This window comes from Scleropages formosus, chromosome 7 (assembly GCF_900964775.1).
Source record: "Scleropages formosus chromosome 7, fSclFor1.1, whole genome shotgun sequence".
Taxonomy (NCBI): Eukaryota; Metazoa; Chordata; class Actinopteri; order Osteoglossiformes; family Osteoglossidae; genus Scleropages; species Scleropages formosus.
The window spans coordinates 22,405,831-22,422,961 of record NC_041812.1 but is presented as its reverse complement, the minus strand read 5'-3'; the positions used below and the strand labels follow the sequence as shown (position 1 = coordinate 22,422,961).

At 43.0% G+C, this 17,131-nt stretch overlaps 1 protein-coding gene across 1 annotated transcript; it reads right to left on the bottom strand.

Moving 5' to 3' along the window:
• Positions 1-9,433: 9,433 nt before the first annotated feature.
• Positions 9,434-14,298, bottom strand: LOC108926287 (titin-like). The gene is made up of 2 exons (XM_018738887.2): positions 14,194-14,298; positions 9,434-11,274 (listed from the first exon to the last, which is right to left on the bottom strand). Exon 2 carries the CDS (start codon positions 11,264-11,266, stop codon positions 9,695-9,697), a length of 1,572 nt encoding a protein of 523 aa, XP_018594403.1. The 5' UTR covers positions 11,267-11,274; positions 14,194-14,298; the 3' UTR covers positions 9,434-9,694.
• Positions 14,299-17,131: the final 2,833 nt, after the last annotated feature.

Sequence of the window (17,131 nt, the reverse complement as noted above, 5' to 3'; positions counted from 1 at the left end):
GCATCTTTTTATTGAGCCCCAGCTCTATTAAAAACACGTCTGGGTAAGTTTGCTATTGAAAGAAAGACGGAAAGAAGGAAAGTGGAAGGAAAATGTTTAAGGAAATGAGATCAGATGGACAAGATCTAAGGGTAAAATACACACACACACACACACACACACACACCTAACCCAGAAACACAGGGCGTAAGGCTGGAGGGGGAGGGGACACACCCAGGACAGGACAACAGTCCACCGCAAGGCACCCCAAGCAGGACTCGAACCCCAGACCCACCGGAGAGCGGGCACAGGCCACTGTGCCCCTGTACCCCCCGATGGGTAAAATACCTTTATTGAAAAGTTTGAGTTTTACCCTTGTGTTTTCTTGTTAACTCACAATTCGGATTCTTTCTTTTTTTAATCAAGTTTTGAAACGTAGGTTGAGTCATCTCACATACTCACTGAACAATTTATTAAGAACACCTGTACACCTGCTTATTCAGGTGATTACCTAATGAGCCAATTATGTGGCAGCAGCGCAATGAATAAAATCATTCAGGTACAGGTCAGGAACTTTAGTTAATGCTCACATCAAACACCAGAATGGGGAAAAAGTGTGATCTCAGTAATTGCGACTGTGGCATGATTGTTGATGCCAGACAGGCTGGTCTGAGTACTTCTGCAACTGCTCATCTCCTGGGATCTTCACGCACGACAGTCTCTAGAGTTTACTTAGAATGGTGTGAAAAATAAACTTCCCGTCAGCGAGAGTTCTGCGGATGGAAATGCCTTGTCGATGAGTGATGTCAGAGAAGAATGGCCAGACCGGTTCGAGCTCACGAGTTAATATGTGGATGACAAGAGTGTTTAATATTGTTCTGTTAGAAAATCTAAGTCGTTATTACAACTATTTTTAATGAAAGTATTTAAATAATTTATCTGTTTGGCGGTTGCGGGGGGTTTGACCGGGTCCTGCTCTCTGGTGGGCCTTGGGTTCAAGTCCTGTTTGAGGTGCCTTGCGATGGACCAGCGTCCCATCCTCAGTGTGTCCCCTCCCCCTCCAGCCTTGCGCCCTGTGTTGCCGGGTTAGGCTCCGGCTCGCCGCAACCCTGCTCGGAACAAACGGTTTCAGGCGATGTGTGTGTGTGTGTGTGTGGCAACAGAGGGTACAAGGCTGGAGGGGGAGGAGACACACCCAAGACGGGATGCCAGTCCGTCACAGGACACCCCAAGTCGGACTCGACCCCAAGACCCGACACACAGCGGGACCCGGTCAAGCCCGCTGTGCCACCGAGTCCCCCATTACATGATCTAGTGGAAAAATTTGTCCTAATAAGGTTATAAATGTGGAGGCCATTCTGGGTAGGGGTGTGGCAGGACTGTTTGGACCAGAAATGATCTGGAATCACGTCCAATGCCCAGTATCACAATAAGACTCCCATCAGGTCAGTATCCCTGGAACCAGGCGAGTTTAACCTCACTTTCCCACTGCCTGCCCAACAGTATCCCTCTCTCCAGCATACGTGGCGGGCTGTCTGATGGCACTGTTCCATTGTGAGGTCTTCATTCTCAGGCACCCTAAATGGTAAATACCAGTATGTCTATTCTCATTACGACTGAGAAGTCCAAGTGACGAGTCAAGTTGAGGAGCAGAAGGCAAAAATGACTGCGTTAGTGGTCTGCGTAAGAATAAGAACCCACAAATAACCCATTCGATACCAAACCTCTTGCACAAACAGCGAAAGATATTTTCTTAAGCATAGTTTAATCATGTATTTAATTTCTTGCCAGAAACTATTTGTAAGGCCAGTACAGAGACCTTCGAAAAACTACTGAAATCCCAACTAATACGTGATTGTTAATGCGAGCATGTGGATCCCATTAAGTATTCAGAACTGGACCGCACTCTGCTGTCATAACTTAATTTGCAGTTCTAGCTTTTATTTTTCTTTCAGGAACCTGGGAGAAAAACAGAAGGCACGGGATAAAGAGCGCTTAGCGGAGACAGACATCAGGATTGTGTTTCAGCTGCATTTCTCTGCGCTAGAGAATTATAATTATCAGCTGCCTACTTTGGGGCATCGCGTACAGAAAGCCGCATTGTGGAAACGGCCACGAGGAAAAGCAAACATATGCAGAACGTACTGATCCTTAAAAACCTCTGCTCCGCTCTCCACTGCTCAGTACAGAACACATACACACTTGTAGAATCCCACTGTCAGAGGCAGAGTAACCCAGAATCATATACTCGAGCCATAGGCATATAAGTGGCCCCCAGTGTTCAAAAAGAATAACACAAAATCTTATTTTGTCTCCTTCTAATGTTCGTATGTAACTCCATTAAACAGTACAGATGATGTTTTCCGGATCTCCCGGCGTCTGACGTTTTGTTGCATAAATACGCCTCTGCAAAGCTGGTTCATCTATATTTCTGCAAAATCTGTTCGCGTTTGTTTGTAGGTGAAATTATTGTCACTGGAAATATAGCAAAAATGAATTATTTGCTGGAACTTGCGAAATATTTTTCTCGTCCTTTTGGACAGCTGCGTGAGCATCGCGCTCTTTGGCGAGCAGACAAGTTGTTTACTATATGTGCCCTACAAATAAAATCTGCACTTCATGATTGGAAATAATAATAATAAAAAAAGAAACAGGAATTTAAAAAGCATCCATGCAGATGAGCAAACCAGCTGTGAAGACCCCAGAGCTGAACCCCTCGTTCTTTGTTTTGTCGGCGGTCTTTGAAGCCGCTCTTGTTCCTTTCCTCCCCCGTGTGACCGTAGCCTGGCAGTTAGCTCTGAGGAACGCCACACAGCTGCCACTGCCGCAGCACGGTGCCCCCGGTCTTGCTCACGGGCACCATTACGCACACCAGCGTGGTTCCACATCAACACACTAAACTCTGTTAGCACAGTATCCCAGAGCAGCTTCGAACCCGCGCCAGTGGCTCTCTCTGCAACTTTGCCCTAGTGCTGTTATCGCAGTCACGCCTCGCATTCTTCCATTACTTCAAGGGAAATAAAACAGCTGCATGGAAAGCACTTGGTTTACATCAGTATATTACATAAAAAAACATTAAAAGCGAGATTAAATAAGTAATTATAAATAAAATACATTATTGTAAAATGTATTATTTTTTAAATTAAATTAATAAATTATAATTATATATATAATTATGTAATATATAATTATATACAATATTATATATAATATCTAATAATATTAGGGGGCGTGGTGGCGCAGTGGGTTGGACCTGATCCTGCTCTCCAGTGGGTCTGGAGTTCGAGTCCCGCTTGGGGTGCCTTGTGATGGACTGGCGTCCCTTCCTGGGTGTATCCCCTCCCCCTCCAGCCTTACGCCCTGAGTTGCTGGGTTAGGCTCCGGTTCCCTGCGACCCTGTATGGGACGAGCGGTTCAAAAAATGTGTGTGTGTGTGTGTATTATAATATTATATATACACACACACACACACACATTTTCAGAACCGCTTGTCCCATACGGGGTCACGGGGAACCGGAGCCTACCCGGCAACACAGGGCGTAAGGCCAGAGGGGGAAGGGGACACACCCAGGACGGGACGCCAGTCCGCCGCAAGGCACCCCAAGCGGGACTTGAACCCCAGACTCACCGGAGAGCAGGACTGCGGTCCAACCCACTGCGCCACTGCACCCCCTATATATTATATATAATAATTTATAATTATATAAGAAATAATTTATAATTAAATTATAAAGAGTGACAGTTTACTTTTGTGCTCAGAATTACAGAAAAAATATTTCTGCTGAATGTGTCTGTAGTTTTTGGTTGTGCAGAAATGTTTGAACGTGTGCGTTTGTCTGCACAGGTTACATGAACCACTGAAATAACTGACGCTCCTCGGACCTGTACTAACATACTAGACTTCACAGGCCTTTCGCCCTGCTTGTAAAATGTTTACAGCCTAATGAAATCTGATTTCTAAACAGAGTGTTTAGTCATAGGTAGTTTGATATAAAATCCAACAGTTAACACCCTAACTGTTAAAAATGAGCGCAAGGCATGGTGTCCATTTTTTCCTTTCTAGTTCCCCGTGACCCCGTAAGGGACAAGCGGTTCTGAAAATGTGTGTGTGTGTGTATACCAGCTGACCACCAGATGTGCGAAATTAAAATACCTACAAATACCCTGAATTCACTTGGTGCTGCAGCAGGTAGCGCTACTACTACTACTACGAAGTGCATAGGCTGTTTGGTCTTAGTTTTGATTGTCATGACTCAGACCCAAGTGCAACGCAGGGCTGCACAGGATGAGGGGATGATCCAAGAGTCATGGTCAAGAAACTAGCGAAGGTCACCGAGGAGCAGGCATCGTTACGAGGAGAATCCGAAAACCGTGAGTCGAAGATCAGGCAATGGGTCAAGGGAGACGAAGAGGATGAGGAGGGTCAGGAGAAGGAGGGTCGAGGAAGAAAAACAGGAACAAGGACAGGAAAGAGGTAAGCAAACAATTCGATGAGCACAAGCCAAGAGTGAGGCTGAACGAGGTTCTACATCTTCCTGCGGTCTGGCCTGTCCTTTTATGTGCCTGGACCCTGATCAGCCGCAGGTGTTGCTCGTTACCGAGGTGGAAGGCATGACATTGATCTTTGCTCAGTTTCTATAGAGTTTGCATGTTCTCCCTGTGTGGGTCTCCTCTGGTTGCTCTGGTTTCCTCCCACAGTCCAACAACCTAAAGTGCCCATAGTGAGTGTGTGTTTATGTGTCTGACTGCCCTGCATTGGACTAGAATCCTGACCAGAGTCTACCCCCCTAGCCTTGGGCTCATTTTTTCTTGGAAAGGCTCCAGATCCCTGCAACCCTGACCAGGTCAAGTGGCTACGGAAAGTGAGCGAGTACCTTTGCATCATATTACTATATTTCATATTACAGCTGAAAAATGCCTTATTTTAACAAGGTTGTAGAAACCCCTGTCTCCTATTAGAGCCACGTCACATTTGTTACCTTGCTAACCATTTGACCTTGGAGCAAGGAAGGTCAGGTCATAATTCATAATTATATAGTTTATCATTTTTTACAGATTTTGCCTGCAAATTGCTGTTTGTTTTGCCTCAGTGGCATAAGTTGCGAATTCAGTCTTCAGTTCTTATTTTCTCAGCTACTGGAGTTTTGTGCTGCTGTGCCGTTATACTTCACGGAACATTTTCTTTTATACTTAACAAGGCCAAAACCACCGTAGCTGAAAAAATTTCTCTGCACTAGTGTTTTCATATTTGAAAACCAGTACGTCCTCTAAAGGCTTCCGTCAATCACATTGCAAGGACAGGAATGTTACACGTAATTCTTGCTCAGATTTTAATGGCAAAAACTCTTCTAATTGATTAATATTTGAAATTCCCTTCTGAAAAAGGCACGGAAAATAAAGGGTAGCTCACAGTGCGCAAAAGTCTACGATGTGTGAATCAAAATGAAATTACTGAAATGGCGCTGGGTGAGGGCTTTTGTACTCAACTGAAAAAGTCCATTAAAGCTGTGGTAAATGCGGTTTGTGAAACTGCCATCCTGATTTGCTTTCCTACGCAAATATGCTGCCGTGTTCCAAGGACACGGAAGAAAATGCAGCTAGGAGCGTCCCGTCAAATGCTTGCTGCTGCCGTGGTCAACTCCGCGTGGATGGATGGAAGGTTGCCGCACAAAGCGCGTCGTGCCTGCAGACACGTCGTTGTCACTGCAGCGACAGCCTGCGAACGCGCTGGGACAGCCGATGCAGAGGACAGCCACTCTCCCTTCCTCGCACCGTCGTTTATGTAATTTATAAATAATTCAACACAACGGCCCTTGGGCCCTTTATGTAACCCTAGGAGGTGATATGGCAGTGTCACGGCCACGGCTCCAGTCTCCCCCAGCCAAGGTCATCTCGCAGCGGAGGGATGCTGCGCTAAGGTACCCACAGATCTGTTTCTGCAACTTGGTTTGCTGCCATGCTGAAATCCTCAGCTTTGTTGAGATTCATATGAAATGGTACTTTCTGAAATCTAAATGAAACTGTTTTTCTCACTTTCTTGATGAGGAGGTTAAACAGGGAATATCTCAGTACAGAAGCTTATTGGAACTGTGTTCACTGAAACATTCAAAAAATTGTAACAGAAAGTTTCATTAGTTCCCCTTTATTTTCTGGTTAAACCACTACCCAAATTATTATTTTGGGATGCAGGTATGGAGGGTAGGCTCTGTAAATAAATAAATGAATAGATAGATAGATAGATAGATAGATAGATACTTCCAAATGACGAGCATAGCTTAATATTAATAATTCTAAGCAGTAAAAGGCTGAAAATAATTTTAATCTACAGTACATCTCTGACTTTTTAAATTGAAAAACAAATGAAGAGAGCAGCCATTCCTGAAGATTTCAGAAAAATGACCCATCGCTGTGTCCAGTTCTTTGGTTGTCAATGTGCCAGAGTATTTAGAGGAGTCTCCCTCCATCGTTTTTTTACAGTCACTCTGGCAGCAATGTTGTTTGGATCAAGGTGACTGACACACATGGTGTTACCCTGCCTGACTACCATGGTTCGCGTTGCAGTTAAACCGCCACTGCAGTTCCCTTCCGAAAGCAATGAGATAATAAGGCAGAAGCGGCAACTGCTCCTCATAGATACAGAAAACTGATTCATTCATTGCTGTCTAGTAACATCAGACTGCATCATCATATCCTGATGATACGGTGGCTCAGTGAGCAGTGCTGCTGTCTCACAGTGCCTGGGTGGTGCAAGAAAAATTGGGTTTCATCCCCACTCAGTCTGTGTGGAGTTTGCATCTTCTCCCCATGTCGCCATAGGAATGCTCTGGTTTCCTCCCACAGTCCAAAGACATGCTGTTCAGGTTCCCCCTTAGTGTGTGAGTGATACAGAGAGAGTGTGTTCCACTAATGTATGAATGAGTGACCCATTGTAAGTAGTGTATCTAGCAGTCTAAGTCACCTTGGTGAATAAGGTGTGTGGCCTGATAACACTGCATAGTATCCATTGTAAGTCGCTTTGGAGAAAAGTATCTGCTAAGCGAATAAATGTATATTTCTTTCTTTATATTTTCCCCAACAAATTGCTAGATGTTATGTCACTGTATGCATTAGCCTCATCCCATTAGATGTCATTACATACTGGTAAATGACTGTGTTTCCTTTGTATAAACTGCATATTAGTGGTTTGGAACAAAGGAAATTCTGAAAGCCATTTGGAAAAAGTGTGTCTCCACACAAGTTTTTAGGTTTTCAGATTCTTCCTATGTTTACTGAACCACAGACTCAGGATCTGACACAGCAACACCATCACCTATCACAAGCACCTTTCTCCTTTACAGTTGATCTGGTGGTGTCCGCTTTAAAGGTGCCCCTTTGTCCTCCTGTGGATTGTCAGGATAAAGTCAATGGCCGCAGCTGTTGCTTGGCCATTAAGGAGCTCCTGAAATCAATAATGTACCACCATTAGTTCCTGTCTAATAGGCCTCAGAGCCCGCCTGGACAGTAGCTGCTAAAATGCCTTATGGTCCAGGAGATTCCCATAAGACGATGACTAACAGAAAAGTCAGCAGTGAAAAATGAACATGCATTGATTAACACACAAATTTGTTTTCCATCTCTTCTAACTGTTACATGCATTGAGACAATTTTGTCAACTTCCTGAATGTAAGGAAAAAAATTTTCATTGGTATCAGGAAAATCTTGATGAATTCTGGAGTTTTTTTTAAAATCAGAAGTTTCAAATTTTCAATCTAAATTACAGTATTCACTGCAAGATTATCACTACTATGTTTATATCCAATACCTATTTTGATATACCCAGACAACAATGATCCATTTGCGCTATGGCCATCTAATGCCACCGAATGTTTGGTTCACTGACAAGAACACGCTGACTGATAATGTTTTTGACCATAGAATTATTTTCTTTAAATTTAACATTGTGTTTTTATTTTATATGACCAGAAACACCCCTCTTCACCTTAACAAAAGAGGAATAACTGATGTATTAATTATACAACTGATGTATTAATTATTAAAATTGCATTCTTCTTCAGTTCTTATGTTCACTTGTTCTAATTTTCTTAAAAGACTCTTTGATCTTGCCAATTATACTCTAACTATGGTGCCACCGCATTTAGGAAATGATCCAGTCATTGCGGAGTCACTAAGCATCACCAGCGGCTCAGTAGCTCTTTACAGGACTCATTAGCATAGAGCACATAGAGCTATAGTAAGCAGAGCTACAGCTGTGCGTGCAGAAACATGAAGCCTGCATACTCTGTTTGAACCGAAGTAAGTGGTGCCTCTGTTCTGGCCTGGATCTCAGGCACAAGAGGCCTCAGATTCCAAAGACAGGAAAAAACTGCATTCAGGAGTGGAGGAGAATGATTGGGGCTCTTAATCTGCCCTCTTGAAATTCTATACTACACATTCCATCTTTAATGGCAAATATAACCTGAAACTGGCCAATTCATCAAACCTCTAAAATTACTGTGAAAGAGTGAAATTCCTGAAATTAACATTGACTTTTTGCTTTTGGTTTCATGGCACTTCTCTGTCCCTGGATCACACCATTTGGTAATGCAGGCCTGTCAGAGAACGTTAATGTCACCTGGGTGCTCTGCAGCCATCAAGAAAAGCTAACTTTTCATAGACACAGCATTTGATAATTTCATGAGAAGTGAGATGGTATTTCTCTTTGCTTCTTTAAAAAACTGGGAGAATTTTCACTGCAATTAAATATATAACAGATATGATTTTTATGAGTCTGGAACGGAGACTTTGGAACTGTAGCACACACAGGTGTTTTACATGTTTCTTATGCCTTATAAAAATGAAATTCAGGTAAAATACCCTTCGTAACATTTTGCGAGTCAACAAAAAGTCAATACAGGTGGAAGACATCAACAGTACACAGCAAAATCGTCCAAATTCTGAACATTTGTAGTTTGATCCATGAGTAGTAAGCTACAGTGAAAATCCCACCATTTTCAAAAATCCAAGATTCTCTAAAAATGGTTTCAAGAAGCATGTAGACATCAAGTGTTTTGTTGGAAACATGCAAATGTACTTCAGGCGTGTATGACGGCACCATTTTTCATATTGTAGAGGACTGTCAATTTTAAGACTTTTTGGAAACATGCAGCCAAAGTGATCATAATGAAAATAATAACTGTGGCAACACTGTCATTTTAACCATAGGTGCTTTTGTTCTGGATCTAAAAATACAACAAACAGAAAGGAGTCACTTTCAAGCTGTAACAATTTATGTTTTATTGTTCTCAGCCATGCCACGAAGTTAACATTTCTTTTTATGATTCTTCAGCTCTGAAAATATGCAAGCTTTCCACATTCCATTTTTATATAGTCAAGGAAAGGACATGAATTCTAGTACTATTAACATTTTTGTGTTTTATTGAATGTTATTCCTGTTAATCAAATTTTAATTTGTAATGATACAGTTCTCGTGTTTATGTTCGGTATGTTCATTCTCTGGTCCTGGATCGCTCTAAGAAACTCAGCATTCCCTTCTCACATACAGGATCTGGAGGCAAAGACTTGTTGTCCAACTTCAGTTCCTCTACCACTTGGCATCTGATTTATTTTTGGCTGACCAAACATTCCTCTGACTGGGTTAGCATTAAGGACACTGAGTTTCCCAAGTCTGTGTTTAACATATTTTTTCGGTGTCCAAACGAATATGTACAATTTTTCTTCAAATAAGTTCAACAACCTGAGCAGCACTGACGATGTCTGGAGTCTCGCCGACAGGGGCGTTCACGTCGACTAGCAGGTCCACGTCGTTTTGGTGGTCGCAGCCATTAGTGGTGCAGGCAGTCTTGGGAGGCTCCTCATGCTCATCATCATCGTTGACACATTTTGGCTGTGCTTCGATGGGCTTTTCAGCCGTCGGCTCCCAGACGGGCCCTCTGGTCACCTGTCCTGCAGAGTTTACAAACTCCCTATGCTCCTCCTCCTCACTGAGAAACACATCTTCCTTCGGAACAGCTACTGCTTCAGCCTCTGTGCTGAACTCCGCCTCTAGCAATGGGTCATGGACCTTGTCATCCATTATGGACTTCCTCTCTGCCAGGCTCTCAACCGCAGTCTTCTCTGTGTTAGCACTCTCCATCTTCTCATCAGCATGGGGTTCTTTCAGTGAATTTAGCTCTGGAACAGCAATGGTTCTGAAAGCAACTTCTGTCTCTGTATCCTTGGGGCTTTTCATTGATGTGTTGGGTTTAAGAAGTGTTTCAGTTTCTGCTTGAGAAACAGGGGATGTTTCTATGTTGTCCACAGTCTTGCCCTGTACCAGTGCTGGCTCAGCTGGCCTTGGTTTCACTTGGAGCTTTTCCACTTGGCTTTCTGCAGAGTCAACCATGACATCCTCAGTGTCTGGCACAACTTCTGGGGTGGTTCTGTGGAAACCTGTGAGCTGCGAGACTTCTGCTTCCACAGCTGTAACTTTTGAAGGATGTTCAAGGACAGGTGGAGGAATTTCCAAGGAAACTAAGTCTGGAGTTTCAGTGTCTCCTGTAAACTGCTTTGTGAAACCTGGGTCTGGTTCAGGAGTCTCACTAATCTCAACAGGTGATTTATTTGGAAGTGCCTCACTGACATCCTTTTGTTCCTGAGAAGTAGCTTCAGGTTCTGTTTCACTGACTGCTGGTGCTGGACCTGTTTTGCCTTTATGATTTGGAGCAACTTGTTCAGCTGTGGAGCTCCCATCTTCCTTAAAACAACCAGCACTTGATATCTCCTCAGGCACTTTCCCTGGAGGAGAGGAAGCAACAGTAGCTTCTACTTTTCCAGAACTTTCTTGAGTGTTTGCTTGAGGGGGGTCACTGGCAACAGCTTCCACCCCAGACATACTGGAATTACTTTGCTTTTCAACAGGAGCGGCATTTGTTGGGTTTGAGCTAGGCACCATCTTAATAGATGCATCTATTGCCTTTGGCTCTTGAAATGCAACTTGGGGTGAAGATGCTTCTTTCACATGCACTTCCTTCTCTTCCTCATGCGCAGCCTCTCTTGGCACGTCCAGTGGAGCTCCATCTACTTTCACCGCAGTCTCTGCAGGAGCTTCAGATGGCAGTCTCTCTGTTGGTTTTGCCTCCACTGCCGTGCTAGAAGCATCCTCTGGTTTGGGCTCTGATTTTGGCTCAGATTCTCTCTCAGGGTCCTCCTCGGTTTGGCTCTGCACCTGACTTTCAACAGTCTCTTCTTTCTGCTCCTTTGGGTCACTGACATTGTAGCCCTTCTTCCTCTTGCTCAGCTTTCCTCCCATGTTCTGTCCTGGAAGGATCAATTAAACCATGGATGATCAAATGGCAATGATATGGGATCGAGCACTGCAGCTGATACTGAAAACACAGCCTACAATTAGATGAAGGAGCCTCCCATTGTGTTTTCCATTATAGAATGTAAAATCTTTACACCATCTCCACAACTGTCTGCAATTGTTTGTATTTTTTAGAAGGTCTTGAGGGTTATTTTTAGGTTTATATCTCCAAAAACTGTCAAAATTTACTTAAAGAAATTTTCAAAAGTCTAAAGACTTTAACCCTTGATTCACACAAAACCTGTAAACCCATTCGAAAGTCCTTTTCACCTGGCCAGTAATTCATAAACCCTGGTGAAGGGGTATGCAGAAAAAGCTGGATAAAGTCTGTCACATATGATCTGAGGGTGACCAAGAACAAGAAAAAGTACTCAGGACTTAGCAGGGGGTTCTGGGAAATTGGAAGCCCCTTCAGCCAAGTTCTTTTAAAACAGCTTAAGAAAAAAAGTCTGGTGGCAGATCAAAGACTTTTTTCTAAGCTTTCTGGTTTACAATTTACTCATTTATACAGCAGTATATTCTTACTGGAGTAATTTAGAATAAGTACCTTGTGCTTAAGGGTAGTACAACAAAAGTGCGATTGAAATCAATAACCTTCAGATTGCTTGTATAACAGTCTATATTTGGAAGTATTTGTTTATAAATCTATGGCAAAGATAAGAGAAGGATAAAGACTGAAGCTGAGGAAAAATATTAAACGGGCAACATATAACATTTGAATGAATGCTTGCTGCACATATGAAAAGGTACTTTACATGGGTTCACTCAAATGTGGAATCAAAAAATCATACATAGGCTATTGAATTCTAACTCTATGGCATGCTTGATTTTATCTTGCACCAGGATCCCGAACTTAACAAAGTGGTACCGGTCTTTTAAAAATGCATAATTATTCCACAATTTTTTTTTATTTTAATTAATATTTTAAATAGGTATATTTATTTTACAATGTTAATAATGCATTACAAGTGTTTTTCAGCAAAACTTTTTCAAGATGCTTAAAGAAATGTTTAAATTTTAGTTTTTCAGTTAGGAAAGGGATTTTGCACTTTGAGGACTTGGTGAGTTTAATCTTTTTCTGTAAATCTTTATTCCATAAAAGTTACTCCATTGTCCCAGTAACACATAATTATTCCAAGGGCCAGCTGGGAGTATAGTGGTTAGAGCTGCTGCCTTTTCAGCTGCAGTAAACTTGAGCAAGGTACTTACCCTAAAATTGCTCCTGTGAAATTACCCACCTCTATAAATGGGTAAATAACTGTAAGTACTGTAACATTGTAAGTCGCTATGAATAAAAGCGTCAGCTAAATACATAGATGTAATGTAAAAAATACTAAATAGAAGGGGCAGCAGTTAAAGGGAGCTGTCCGTAGTGCTGCACTGGGGGGCAATTCAGCAGTAGAGGATGGACCCCAAACCTCTTCTTTGTGCTTCACTTACCACGGTAATCCTGGAGCGTACCAGCCATGTGGCCTATTCTTTTACATTATAACCAACAACAAGCAAACAAACAAACAAGTGAGTGAATTAATAAAAATTAAGTAAATTAATTCAAGGCTAGCATGCATTGAAAATGTTGCCATAATCATCATCATCATCATCACTGTAGAAGTAGTTATGTTCACAAAAAAAAAAAAAGAAAAAAATTAGAATGGATTTTGCACATTTCCGTTACTTCGATGGTGCCTCACTTTAACAACAACAACAATAATAATAATAATAATAATAATAGCAATTTGTGGTAACGTGTAGACTAGATTATGTCCCCGAATCATATCTAAGAATCACATCCAAGAAGAGAAGAGTCGCTCGCACACCAGCTCTCCTGTGAATGTGTGCCAAAGAGATTTCTACAACTGGGAGGGAGGATTAAAGAACATATTGGCGCAGCAAATTAATTTACGCGAGTAGGGCGTGAAAATAGAGTATCCGCACTGGATCTACCGTGTTAGACTAGAGTGGAAAGGAAGACATGGGAGTTGCCTTCACTACAGATATATTATTTCCACCGGGTGGGGGGGGGGCGGTATTAAAAGTGGAGACACACAGTCTGATGATGTGTCCACTAGAATGTCCGAGGAGACCCCCTAGCCTGGGACATCATGATGATGATCACAGTGATCGGTTACGGTACGGGGCTCCCGGTGCGGAACGATGCGCGTGACACCGGCGGAAAACTCAGTACAATACTGTACATGATCCACAGAAGGACGAAAGACCACATTTTACCACAGTCCCTCTCCCTTTCGCTGCGTCAAGACGTCCGACACACACAGGGGACCCTGATTTCGTACCCAGATTTGTAAGGATCATGAAAGAACAAATTGCTTCCAGTGGAAAAACATTTATGATGCGGTCACCGGTCGGTTATGCCCTACAAACCTTTGCTCTATTTCACTGAGCGTCATTCGCTTTTTTTCTTTGCTTTCCCGTTCCTTTGTACTTCTCAACAATCTGACGCGTTAAAAGAATGCGGAAACAAGAAGTTGGCGAACAAATAATCTAGTGATGCATGGCATAGAACCCGTCACAGAGGCGCACTTCTGTTTCTTCTTACAGTAGAAGCTGCGATCATCAGAAAAGGTGGTCGGAGATCTTTTCCCACTTTAGAGAGGAAACGGTCCAAACGTGTGAGAAACAAGTCTGTCCTGCCTATGGAAGAAGCAGCAGTGAACGGCTGGGCGACGGATAAGGGGATGTGCCCAGCTGGCTCAAGGTGCACATGTGTGATGGAGGACAAAGGAGAAGATCCTCTTCCAGTGCCACCTCTGTGATAACACGCTCGCCAAAGCACGGCATTGCAAGCACAGAATGGTACTCTTACACACAGCTACAGGAAGCTGAGATAACATAGCCCGAAAAGGTCCACCAACCTGGTCCTGGTGTCTCGAGGAAGCCTTAAAATCGGAAGGGGAAGAGAAGGAGTGTGATGTGGAGCACCTCCCTGCAGCACTAGACACACTGATCCAGGAGGAGGAGGAGATGGAGAAGGAGGCAGGGGACTCTGAGCTGAACCCACATCTCCATCCACTCCCCTCCTGAGGCCCCCCAGGCTGTGCCACCCCCCCCCCCCCAACCCCCCACACCACACCCAGGCACCCCTCTGCTGAAAATCTATCTGCATCTCATTCTATCAGTCCTGCCCCCCCATCCCCTTCTATTCCTAACTCACAGTCTTTCTGGATTTGGTCGGTTTCTTTTTTTTCCCCCCATCTCATGGGAATGATTCTCCCAGTTATTTCCACTTTCGTGTGTTCACCATAGCAACGGTCTGAGACCCCTGCACTTCAGTGCTTAAGATTTAATATTTCCACTTTGTGTAAACTATTAGATCTTTACATAATTTCACCATCTCAGCTGGAGGCTAAATAAATCAGTTTTCTCTACTAGGAGTAAAACTGAATCTCTGGGGACAGAGTATGAGTATACATTATATAAGATATACTGCATATATACAGTACATATATGTACATATGTATGTATATGTACGTAATGTGCTCACAAACAGTTTAATACAAATGTATACAGGATTTGAAAGTGGGATAAACCAATCTTAATGTGAAATATTTAATTTTTAACATAATAATTATGGAATTTTCCACTTTATCAATATCTAGAAATCACTTCCCTTCATAATTTTTCTTGTTTCCCTGCTGAAATGTTGCGCAGTAACAGCACGGTCCTTATTCCGAATTTCATTCATACAATTACGGTGATACTTTTAGTGAAAAAAATGAATTCATCTTGGCTTTAGTCGGATAAGTGGAAAGGTGTTTGCTGCTTCAGTATCATCCTGCATGCATTGAACAGGCTACTTGAATGTCTGAACTGTAAATAATATTGCGCTGCATATTCCAGCTATTTCATGAGAAGAGTGGCCTCTGGTGCCTTAACCAAGTAGCTGCATGCCACTTTACAACTGACACCCATCGACTGTAACTTGATTTGTTCGTAACTCAAAAGTCATTTTCACCGCCTCAGCTGTGACATAAAGACGTTAAATAATACAAAAAAAGTTTATTAGCTTTGAGCTACGTTCAAATAAAAACTAATTTAAAATCATTAGAAATAAAAATCTACAAATTACTTTTCGACTGTGATTATTGACAAATTTGTTCCAAATGCAAGTGTGCCATTCCTCATGTTGTTATTGATTACAAAGTAATTACATATTTTCACCGCTACCCAGTGAATTTATTGATACTACAGTTTAATTGTGAAATAAATCAGAGAGGTAACTGGAGAACTACTAAACCCTTTTCTGCATTAACATATTGAAGCAGATTTATTTACAAATTTATTTTACAGCGATTGTTGGGTGTATCAGGGACGGGCAGAAGGAGATAAGTACAGAAGACTGATTAAGAACTTTATTAAGTCGTGTAAACTTAAGCAAGCACAGCTCAACACTGAAAAGACAAAAAGAGATGATGCTGGATGTCTGGAGGTCCATAGGTTGGTCACATCCAGAGATGACTGAAAGAGTGGATGTGGCGGTTGGGGGGGATGTACAAGACCTTGGAAAACAGGGTAGAGACGATGTACAACATGGAGGTTCTCTACATGAAGAAGTAGAGTTGCTCTTACTTCCGAAGCAGGGTCGTTTCCTTTGCAGCTTACCGTTGCAGATGTTCCACCAGCCTGCTACAGGTGCGGCAGCTTTCTATTCAGGTGTCTGCTGGGGCAGTGGCATCTCAATAGGTGATGTCATCAGATTAAATAAATTCATGAGGGGGGACAGTTTAGTCCTGAGAGTTAGGCTGGAATCTCAGGATGAGCTTAAACAGAAAAAACAACTACTCTTACCTTGTGCATAATACCCAGCCGAAACCCTGGTCCAGCTGTGTTGTTCTAAAGTCACCTGAGTTGTAAGGTCACCCGAGGTCAATGCTGCCAGTGACCAATAGGTCCTATAGGGAGTCTTCTCACTGTAGGGGGGGGGGGGGTGATGACCTTTTATTGCTCAAGTGACCTTGAGCTGTCAGTGCTACTCATTTATTTGCACTGCCTATTTTTGAACTATTTTATTGTGGTCTAAATGTGATAATTTTTCCCAGAGTTATTCCAGTGTCGGGGGCGCGGTGGCGCAGTGGGTTGGACCGGGTCCTGCTCTCCGGTGGGTCTAGGGTTCGAGTCCTGCTTGGGGTGCCTTGCGGCGGACTGGCGTCCCGTCCTGGGTGTGTCCCCTCCCCCTCTGGCCATACGCCCTGTGTTGCCGGGTAGGCTCCGGTTCCCCGCGACCCTGTATGGGACAAGCGGTTCTGAAAATGTGTGTGTGTGTGTATTCCAGTGTATTCTGTTTTGTTGCATGCATGCTGGTGCAGCCTCCTGTAATTTCCCTCGAGGTCAATAAAATTTTTATGTATCTTCTGGCACTGAGTGAGCTTCAGGTCACAGAAACTGCTCAGTTTACTTCTGACTGTCATTCTGAATCCAGGTGCTTCTGACAAATTACACACAGACACACATATATATATATATATATATATATATATATATATAGATAGTATGATAGTTGGAACAATGTGCGGTATTGCAGATCTCCATATCGTCCATTTCCAGTTACATTTAAATTATTTAAATATATTCTTATTCTAAAATGAAATACCAATAATTGCCATAGGTGAGGGGGTGCAGTGGCGCAGTGGGTTGGACCGCAGTCCTGCTCTCCGGTAGGTCTGGGGTTCGAGTCCCGCTTGGGGTGCCTTGTGATGGACTGGCGTCCCGTCCTGGGTGTGTCCCCTTCCCCCTCCGGCCTTACGCCCTGTGTTGCCGGGTAGGCTCCGGTTCCCCGTGACCCCGTAAGGGACA

What these genes read in the sequence shown, in the direction of transcription:
- LOC108926287 (XM_018738887.2), bottom strand. Translation starts at nt 11,266, where the DNA reads ATGGGAGGAAAGCTGAGCAAGAGGAAGAAGGGCTACAATGTCAGTGAC.